This window comes from Taudactylus pleione, unplaced genomic scaffold, assembly GCF_031769625.1.
Source record: "Taudactylus pleione unplaced genomic scaffold, aTauple2 ptg000188l, whole genome shotgun sequence".
Classification (NCBI taxonomy): Eukaryota; Metazoa; Chordata; class Amphibia; order Anura; family Myobatrachidae; genus Taudactylus; species Taudactylus pleione.
Window position 1 is genome coordinate 6,105,663 of NW_028284590.1, and position 10,087 is coordinate 6,115,749.

Genomic DNA, 10,087 nt, shown 5'->3' on the forward strand with positions numbered 1-10,087 from the left:
TCCTAGTCATTGAGCATGTGCAGAATGCCGACGTCTGCACAGACAGGGAGTGGAGGGTTAGGCTATGGGAGGGAAGGTTAGAAATAGGCTACGAGAGAGGAGGTTTGGCACTATGGTGAGGTGTTAGGAATAAGCTACGGCATAGAATGAGGGTTACACTACAAGAGGGGAGGTTAAGGTTATGTGATAGGGGAAAGGAGGTTAGGTACTAGGGTTTGGGTTAGGCACTATGGTGAGAGTTAGGGTTATGCGATAGGGGAGAGGAGGTTAGGGTTAGGTACTAGGGTTTGGGTTAGGCACTAGGGTGAGAGTTAGGGTTATGCAATAGGGGAGAGGAGGTTAGGGTTAGGTACTAGGGTTTGGGTTAGGCACTAGAGTGAGAGTTAGGGTTACGCTACAGGAGGAGAGGTTAGGTTTATGCAATAGAGATTTTTCGTGGTTAGGATTAGTCATACTTACCGCCGGAAGACGCGCATGATCCACCGGAAGTCACCCTGACCTTACTGCTGGACCAGGTAAGTCCAGACCACCAGGGACGTCTTGTCGACATTCTGATCATGTTGACATTTCATAAGTGCCGGCAATGATAAAACTCATGTTAGTCACTGTTGACAGGATTACGCCTGCAATGATGACAGTCCTCACTAGCTACTCATTACTAGGGATGTCTGTGTTATTATAGTAAGGGGTACCAGAAAGGTGAGAAAATAAGGGGATGAGGTTGTGAATTGGAGACTAAATGGAGAACTCCTTTATATAACCGGAAGGCTCTTTGTGTCTGCTGGTTACATGACTTATTCTCCCACAAGAAATAGCATTATTAGAGGATAATTCTTACTGGCCGCAGAGAGAATCTCTTGCCCAAAGTCACCCGTGGACTACAGACCACGCTGCGTCACCTGCTATCGTCCAGGCAGATTTTCAGCATCATGCTATGAACCATCACCAAGTTGAAAAGTATTCTGTAGACTCTACCAAATGCGCCCCCACAGTCACCCAGTTTCCTTCCTCTTGCCATTGTAGCCAAAATATCGGGCACCTGTGCCTGCCCAGCATTTTTATACATGGCTAAATGCAATATAGGAGATGTGAAATGCCTAATTTAGTAAACGTTGTGTGTGTATATATGTGTATATATATATATATATATCTCTATCTTATTTACTTTGGTTGTCTTCATAGGCTTGGTAGCGACTTTTCATTTTTCTTTCGTCGTAGTGATATCTCGCATAGTAACTGTCCCTACTGAAATTAGATCGCCCAGTATATGAGCGCTGTGATATTAGTACAAGGGTCATCTGTACATCTCGCTGGAAGTGTTTGGGTACAGTGGCTAGGCAAGGCTATACCATAACCCGTATTCTGTTACCATTTTGTGTACATGAGCAGATTACACTGAAATGACTTTATGCTCAGTCACTATTTATTATTCCTCTGTATAGGTCAGCAAATCGGCTTGTATCCTCACTACACAAGCAATAATGCGTTTGCTCAAGTCAAAAGAAGCCGCTGCTGCTGTAGACATCAAAACATGGCCGACCATTCTAGACACCGGTAAGAAGCTCGTACCTAGCCTTGTGTAAATCCGCAAGTAATTATTTATTTTTTTAGCTTGTAACCTTTTTTTTTTTTTTTTTAGTCTGTTCCGTGGCAGCCTGATGCTAGAACACAAATTACTGTTGTATTCAGAGACAATACGGGTTAGATATAATACCTGTTGTTGCTTTACTCTCTGCAGAAGACATGCCCAAGAAGAAGATAGCATGTGTGTTTAGGCCGACGTCACCGGACACTCTGGCCTATTTGGATTTCAGTGTGTCTACAACCGGGATCTTAGCTGGGGTAAAGGTGAGATGAGAACTTCTCCATGTCATAAACTCTGTTTGTTGGGTGGAATATCGGGGTGTATATATTTGGGCCTGCATGCTCACAGACCCTTTATGCATTCGTCTACCCTCCTCCATTTCACAGGACATGTTACTGACACATAGAATGTATAGTGAATGTTGAATTCTTCCCTTTTCCCTTCAGATGTCTCATTCAGCCTGCAGTGCCTTATGTCGGTCCATTAAGCTTCAATGCGAGTTGTACCCATCGCGTCAGATTGCCATCTGCCTAGACCCGTACTGTGGCCTAGGCTTTGCCCTTTGGTGCTTGTGCAGGTAAAAAGTCCTTTTCCTTCTATCTTACAAAGGAACCTGATAAATTGTACTTGTTGCCTAAATGCACTGGAGGCATCCATTTTGTCAGCTGAACCAATTTAAATTTCTTTGGTTCAGCTACAAAATGGCTGTGTGTGTTTGTGTCATATACACGACCACCATAGCAACCAGAATTTAGCTGTGAGCTGCTCTGGCAGCTTTTCCAGACAATATTGCAATGGGTGTTTATTTGGAAATCCCTCCTGTGAATATAGTGCGCTTATAAATCCTTTCAGAGCGGACGGAGAGGCTAGTGAGGGGCCGTTTATGTATGATCATAGGAACGGTACAGAATATCTCAAGAGTATGTATGAAACTGTGAAGATGTCTGATTTTATAAAGCTAATGTATAGAATCGGACTTCAGGGAGCAGTCAGATGCAAATGTTCCCTACATTTTATTTTTGCAAGTAGATTTGACTCAGATCAGGTTTATGAATTGTTTTATATTTATTAAGTAACCTCCATTTATACCCCTTTCACACTTATAACCCGGGTTACTGCGCAGTGTGAAAGGGCCAGGTTGAAATTAGCCCAGCATTTCACCCCTGTTAATGAACAATGTTGAACACGGGTTCAACCTGGCTCGCAATTCAATGTGAACACCGGAATCCCGGCCACCGTAAAAATGCCAGCGCCATTATACTGAATGAGATCAGGATAGCTGCGTCGGCATCCCGGACGCCGGAATCTCGGACGCCGGGTAAGTATCGCTGTCCCCGGGGATAGGGGGTTTTAGGGTTAGGCACCCCACGGCGAGGGTTAGGCTACTGGGAGGAGTGGTTAGGGATAGGCACCCCGGGGGGGAGGATAAGGTGCGGGAAGGGGGGGTTTAGACACCACTGGGAGGAGGTTAGGGTGCGGGTAGGGGGAGTTAGTCACCACCGGGGGGAGGTTAGGGTTAGGCACTACTAAGGGGGGGTTAGAGGGGGATGGTTAGTGTACTTACCGCCCCTGTCGGGATCTTCAGTCCTCATGATGCTCTAGTCGGGATTGAGCCGTCGGTGTTTCATACCAAACCTGTTCACAGCATAGGAAGAGATGATCTCGTCTCCAAGTGCTGGCTCACCACATGATGGCAGTAAAGCCGGGTCGGGCCCCGCCAGTCTGAAAGGGGTCTCAGCTGGGTCGCACCTGGGATGGACCTGTTAACAAAATCACGGGTGCGCCCTGGCATTGCAATGTGACAGAGGGGATTAATTTTGTTTTACATTTTTACTTTATTTATTTATTTTGTCCTTACTAACAGTGTCCTCTTATTTGCACAGTATTTACTCTGGACACCAATCCATCCTGGTGCCCCCACTGGAGCTGGAGACGAATGCGTCTCTGTGGCTGAGTGCCGTCAGCCAATACAAAGTACGCGTCACATTTTGCTCCTATTCGGTCATGGAGATGTGTACCAGAGGCCTGGGCACACAGACGGGAACCCTTAAGGTATCATCTTGTTATTGTGTTACCTTGCTTTTTGTCTATTGTTTAGCCACTTCTGGTTGTTGTTCCCTCGTTTCATTCCTAAACCTGTGTTTTATATTCTCCCCCAACCACCATCCCTCCCTCTCTCTTGTGTTTTGCTTTCTACCTGTGTCATGTGCTCTGTTCCCTGTATTCACTCCCTGATCCCATTCATTCCCCTCACCAGTCACGAGGTGTCAATCTGTCCTGTGTCCGCACGTGCATGGTGGTAGCAGAGGAGAGGCCACGCATCTCACTGACTCAGTCCTTCTCAAAGTTGTTCAAGGACCTGGGACTGTCCACCAGAGCGGTTAGCACCACGTTCGGCTGTCGCGTTAACGTGGCCATCTGTTTACAGGTGAGAGGGCGTCCTGCCGGGGACTGTGTGTGTGCCATTCTGCTGAATGTGGTGAGGCCTGTGTGGAGCTTGATCATCTTACTACATGTTTTCAAGGCACTTTGGAGCTGGTCATGTTGACATTTGTGTGTTCCGATGAGTCTCTCGCCTCTGATTACTCCTATTGCTCCCGCTATCGCTGTCTTACCGTTCCGTCTCTCACTTTTCTTTGTGGTTCCTCTTTCAGCCCAACAGACTGGGCAAGCTTGCTGATCAGGTATGGTGTCTGCATGTATGTGCGCTGACCTGCTAACTGAAGCGTGCTTTGCTCTGGGCTCCGCTGGGCTGTGCAATATAGGTGTGTGGCAGCACGGAAGCGGCAGGAGGCCGGGGGGGGGGGGTCATGTCAAGACAACTGGGTGACGAAATGTATCACCAGTTATTACATAGCGTAGACCTATTCCGTATTGCTTTATAGAGATCATTCACATCGGTCCCTAGGCCAGTGGTGCTTACTCTCTTCCCTACCACATGGATACACACACACTAGGGTTATTTATTTATTTTGGCAGAATCCAATTAACCTACCAGTATGGTTTTTTTTTTTTGGATTGTGGTAAACAACCCAGAGCACTCGGGAGGAAACTCACGCAAACACGGGGAGGGCATACAAACTCCACACAGAATAGGGCCTTGGTGGGAGTCAAACCCAAGACCTCAGTGCTGCTGCGCCAACTGTGCTGGGGCTTTTAGTGTGAATAAGTACCTGTATGTAAGGGGAGGGTCAGGTTAGCAGGCAAAGGCTGGATGTACATGAGCACTATACACCATGTGCTTTATAGAGTGTGTCTGTACTGTGCTTCTCACCTGCATGGCGGCAGCTCCTGCTCCCAGTCCTGCTCATCTGTTTCTCTATCAGCTGAAAAGAATAGATTGTATCTGTTACCTTACAGGGCACAGCCGGTCCTGACCCAACCACCGTCTTTGTAGACATGCGAGCTCTGCGCCACGACAGGTATAGACTGACCCCCCCCTCCCCAGACACACCTGTTCTATGAGATACTCTTTTTTTGTACCCCCTTTCTCTAACAATATCTGATCTCTTAAGAGTGCGCCTGGTGGAGAGGGGTTCCCCGCACAGTCTGCCTCTGATGGAGTCTGGAAAGGTGAGATCATTTTTAGTATGACTAAATTGTATTGTAATACTGCAGATGTTATTATGGAGGGGATGTATGTTTATCCGACGATGACCGCACATCTCCGATAGCTAGGGGTATGCGCCTGCGCAGGATCCGTTCTGCGTTCTCGCTCGCAGACCCCCCCCCCCCCCCCCGCCACCCAAGCTTACAGCATGTCAAGCGTTTGGGGGGCAAAGTGGAGGCGTGGTTGGTCACCATTCCCAGAAATGGGAGGGCGCGTCGAACACTTTTTCCGGGAGGGACAAAGTCCGTGTCAGCGGACGCAGATTCCTGGCCTCTTGCGTTGCCAGCACCCGGTGAGCTTCAGCTCCCCGCAGCCTGACCTAAAGAGCAACCATCGGTCGCGATAGTGATCCCAGCCTGCGACGTCGGACACAGTGCTGGGATCACAAATGCAGCAAGGAGGCGTCTGACCCCTCCTTCCTCATTTGCATCGGAGATGGACGGATTTGCACAGCCGCTTGTGTGTGGCTCTACAAATCCGTCCATCTCTGAATCGGGCCCTAAGTTCTGAGTCGGCGCATCGTCTTGCCTGCGCTCTTTGGAGCCGTGTTTCTGGGTCCAAAGTCTTTATTTATTTATTTTCATCCTCTTAGATTCTTCCCGGTGTGAAAGTCATTATCGCGCACACAGAGACCAAAGGACCCCTTGGCGACTCTCATTTGGGAGAGGTAAGTAAGCAGGACTGTTGTCTCTTTACCTATGGATTGTATGACCATAAGACACTCATGCGTTTTCCTGGGACATGTGTTCACCAGGTTTGGGTTAGCAGTCCACACAATGCAAACGGCTACTACACCGTGTACGGGGAAGAGGCTCTGCACGCCGACCACTTCAATGCACGGCTCAGCTTTGGAGATACGCAGACTGTTTGGTCGCGTACGGGATACCTGGGCTTTCTCCGCAGAACTGAGCTGACTGACGCCAGTGGAGGTAAGAGATTGTTGCGAGTGGAGAGTCTGTCTTTAGGTCTTCCTCTGAACGGTCAAACGTCCTCCTTGCCATTAACAATGAAACCTTTCACAGAGAGGCACGATGCTCTGTATGTGGTGGGATCCCTTGACGAGACCTTGGAATTACGGGGCATGAGATACCATCCCATCGACATAGAGACTTCAGTGATTCGATCTCACAAGAACATTGCTGAATGGTAAGTTCAGGGCTTGGGGTGGTTACACGAGTAGGAGAAAATGCGTTGGTTCTGTTCCTATAATGCATTTTCTCTGTCCCCCCCTCCTCAGTGCGGTCTTCACCTGGACAAACCTTCTGGTGGTTGTCTTGGAGTTAGATGGGCCGGAGCAGGAGGCCCTGGACCTTGTAGCTCTAGTGACGAACGTAGTCCTGGAAGAACATTATCTGATTGTGGGAGTCGTGGTCATCGTGGACCCAGGAGTCATTCCCATTAACTCTCGGGGAGAGAAGCAACGAATGCACCTACGAGACGGATTTCTTGCCGATCAGCTGGATCCTATATATGTTGCATATAATATGTGAAATTAGGACAATCTGCTTTATTGCCTTACACGATCATGCATCGGGGCGGGGAGCACCTGGGAAATGGATGGCGGCTGTGGGGAGGAGACTACATATTACTTCCATTCATCAAGGTGCTGGATTGCTGCTGTCTTCTTCTCAGGTGATGAGTCTTCCCACCGCCCAGTTGTGCTTCTAGTCACAGACGGAAGAAGACCGTCTAGTTGCCAAGAATGTTGTAGAGCAGAATGTGACTAGAGAACTCTAACCTCTTACTGTGACACTGGATGTAGCTTCCCCGACACCCACTCCAAGTGACTTTTGTTTTTCTTCTGTGAGGCGTACATCCTGCCTCCTTACAGAGCCCAAAATCATGCAATAATGTGAACCTCTGGATCTACTGAATCATCTGAGCACACAGATTTATTATTATTATTATTTTTTCTATATAGCTAAAGGAGGTCATTGCAACCCTCTGACGGACCTGTCCAAAGTGTGAATGTTCACCAGCCCCTAGTGAGCTGCTACTTCACTTCTCCTCATCAATGAACTGAATGTAATTATGTACAGAGACTGTGTAATTTATTAAGTGCATCAGCCCACAGGACGCCCTCATTGGTTGCCGAAACAAGAGGGACAGAACCACTTCAATTTTAACACTGTAGTTTTTATAGCAAAACATATATAAAAAAAAAAAAAAAAAGGACTCCATTAAGCACTACAAAGCCTGACAGTTACCTGTGATATTACAAAAGGATAAAAAGCACATTAAACATTTTAAAAATGTCTTTGGTGCGTTTGGTTGCGCTGACAATCTTTAGCCTTGTGTCATATGCTATATTATCATGAAAGGCGCCTATAGATGTGTCCTCATACAATTAGCGTCTATACACCATACAGAGCGACTGAGAGGTGCAGCGAAACTTATTTTTCTTAAAATTTTGCATCTTACTCGCATCGCAGATGTAGCGAAACACTACTCAGCGTACTAGAGAGGCCGGGCTGCGACTAACTGCACAGGAATTAGTTGTAAAGAAGTCGCAGTTGAGGCGCAGTGGAACTTGGCGTCAGAAAAAACCATGTCCGCCAGCAATGTAGCACTTTGTACACAGATGTACAAATTTCGCACATCAAATTGCTCAGTGTAATGCGGCAAAGTAGTTTTGTAGCTTCCAGTTTTATTTGTGCCAATAAGATGAACCATTTGAGCGAGAGTGACGCTTGGCATGGCCGAGTCGCCCAGGAGCTGGCGCGCCCAGAGGGTCTATTTGAGGACACATCTTAGCCACCCTGTGGATCTTCAGCGTGTCGTGCACCCCTAAACCCCAATTCTGCACTTTTTTTCCGCCACCTTTTGTGTGGAGAAAACGTTTCCCCGTTTTTTTACAAAGACTTTTCACACCGGCGAAAAGTCTTTGAAATTGAATATGGGGATAATTGAAACAGGCGAAAATGATGGGTTTTCGCCTCAAATTGAATACGGCCCAGAGATGGATAGGTATAATGATTGACAGAGTGAGGTCATTGGAAGAGACAGTGGCAAGAGTGACTGATATAAGTTGGGATACTAGGCAGAGGGACATTTTACTAAGAATAGGATCGGAGTAAGTTAATGTTCTAGCATAGGACTGCCCAGCGGACGTCCATGCTACCGTGCCGACCACCGGTAGTGATCCGGGGAGCTCGGCGGGCTCTTGGGGGTTACAGCTAGCGGAACCCCCGGGGGGCCTTGGGCTGTGGCCGGATGTACGGGGGGCAGCAAAGGTAAGCAGCGGGCGTCTGCGGTAGGCGCCCGCTGAATCACAGTCTGGCGTCCCCAGGGCTGGGGGCTGTCTGGGGACGACAGTATAGTGGAGCCAGGCGGATGCCTGCGCTCTCCACTAGACCACCAGGGATACGGGGCTGGAGCGTTGCGGAACACACTCCAGCATCCCGGGGGGTTAATGGCCTGCCAGGGGAGGACGCCTTCCCTGTAGCGCACAGGAGGCTCCTCCCCATCACTGCTGTCGGCGCCTTACATTAAGGCTTTTGGCGGGCTGAGGCAGTGATCCTCCCCAAGCCCACCTCCCTTCATCCTCCAGCGGCCATTTTATGTGACAAGACGCTGTGGTGACAGGGTGCGGAGCCTGGGGTGCCCCTTACATACCTCTCCTCCAGTAAAGGTCAGCGTATGTAGCGCTATCACTGCCAGGCTGTAAGCCTGTGTTATGTGATAGTGCAGTTAGTGCAGGGTTTTCTGCATGGTATGTGACTTTATGCTAGCGCTGTGTGCCTGATCTTTCTCCTGTCAGCCATTTTACTATTCCTATCTCTTCCTCCTGACCAGCCCTCTCAGTGCCAGTACGGGCAGGGTAGAAATTTACCTCACAGTTTTAGATATTTCTGTGAGAGGAGTGTCACATACCACTATGTCCAGTGAGGATTCTGTTAGAGGAGCACCTCTCCTATTTTCCTGCTCCAGATGTAAAGCAGGTGTGGGGGAGGGGGCGGTACTCCAGGATGGGTTATGTGCTGCATGTTTGGCCATCCCTGGTACCTCTGCTGTACCCAGCACCTCTCAGGAACCACCTTGGGCTTGTTTTGCACAAGCCCTGACTGTTCTTGTAAATAGGCTTGCAGCCCCTCCTACGTTTCCACAGTTGGGGTTTGCACAGCAGGCGGTAGTCCTGCCTCCTGTTCTGGGAGTTCCAGGACCGATAGTAATGCAGTGCCCCCCCGCAACAGGTCCTTAGTCAGGCTGACCCAGGTTTGTCTGATTCTGGGGTGCGGAGCACTCAGCAGGATCAATCTAGACCTGCTAAAAGACCGTTATTGTCATATCCATCCGCTCAGGATGATGAGGATGACAGGTCGTCTGATGAGGGCGAAATTGTAGATTTTTCGGACCCTGACACTCCTCAAGCAGAGGCTAAGTCTAGTATTTACATTCTAGGCCTCATACGGGCAGTCCGTGCGGCCATGGTAATTACTGACGACAACTTACCTGCAGCGCCTACTCATGCTTATTTTAAAGAGGTTAAAGGAGCTGCAGCAGTTTTCCCTCTATCTGGTCAGCTAGTTGATCACATGGAGGAGGCCTGGAAATCTCCAGGAAAAAGATTTCAACCTCACAAGCGTCTGGCACGTACTTATCCCTTTGCGAAAGATTACTTCACTGAATGGGAGTCTCCTCCTCAGGTGGATTCTCACGTTACGCGCTTAGTAAAGAGCGCAACTTTGCCTATGCCGTCTATGTCTTCTCTGACGGATACTACAGACCGTAAGGTGGAGGTGTGCCTTAAGTCCATCTATTCCCTTGCTGGAGGAGCATCTAGACCAGCTATGGCTGTCTGCTGGGTAGCCCAGGCTATGGAAAGGTGGGCGGACGTTTTGGAAGCATCATTTGCTTCTGAGGGTACCAGCGAACAGGTTATGTTAGTGGGT

The 10,087-nt window shown here is 48.7% G+C and overlaps 1 protein-coding gene across 5 annotated transcripts in view; it reads left to right on the forward strand.

Moving 5' to 3' along the window:
* The window catches only part of DIP2A (DIP2 acetate--CoA ligase A), a 75,508-nt gene extending 68,056 nt beyond the window's left edge, over window positions 1–7,452 (forward strand). For 4 of the 5 annotated variants that reach the window (XM_088476404.1, XM_088476407.1, XM_088476406.1 and 1 more), the window contains 12 exons: window positions 1,443–1,554; window positions 1,739–1,848; window positions 2,032–2,162; window positions 3,469–3,637; window positions 3,843–4,013; window positions 4,240–4,269; window positions 4,946–5,007; window positions 5,101–5,158; window positions 5,788–5,862; window positions 5,950–6,124; window positions 6,218–6,341; window positions 6,433–7,452. In XM_088476404.1, the coding sequence (XP_088332530.1) occupies window positions 1,443–1,554; window positions 1,739–1,848; window positions 2,032–2,162; window positions 3,469–3,637; window positions 3,843–4,013; window positions 4,240–4,269; window positions 4,946–5,007; window positions 5,101–5,158; window positions 5,788–5,862; window positions 5,950–6,124; window positions 6,218–6,341; window positions 6,433–6,685 (1,470 nt within the window). In that variant the 3' untranslated portion in view covers window positions 6,686–7,452. The remainder of the gene's footprint in view (window positions 1–1,442; window positions 1,555–1,738; window positions 1,849–2,031; window positions 2,163–3,468; window positions 3,638–3,842; window positions 4,014–4,239; window positions 4,270–4,945; window positions 5,008–5,100; window positions 5,159–5,787; window positions 5,863–5,949; window positions 6,125–6,217; window positions 6,342–6,432) is intronic. The other variant, XM_088476405.1, reaches the window with a different exon arrangement.
* Window positions 7,453–10,087: the final 2,635 nt, after the last annotated feature.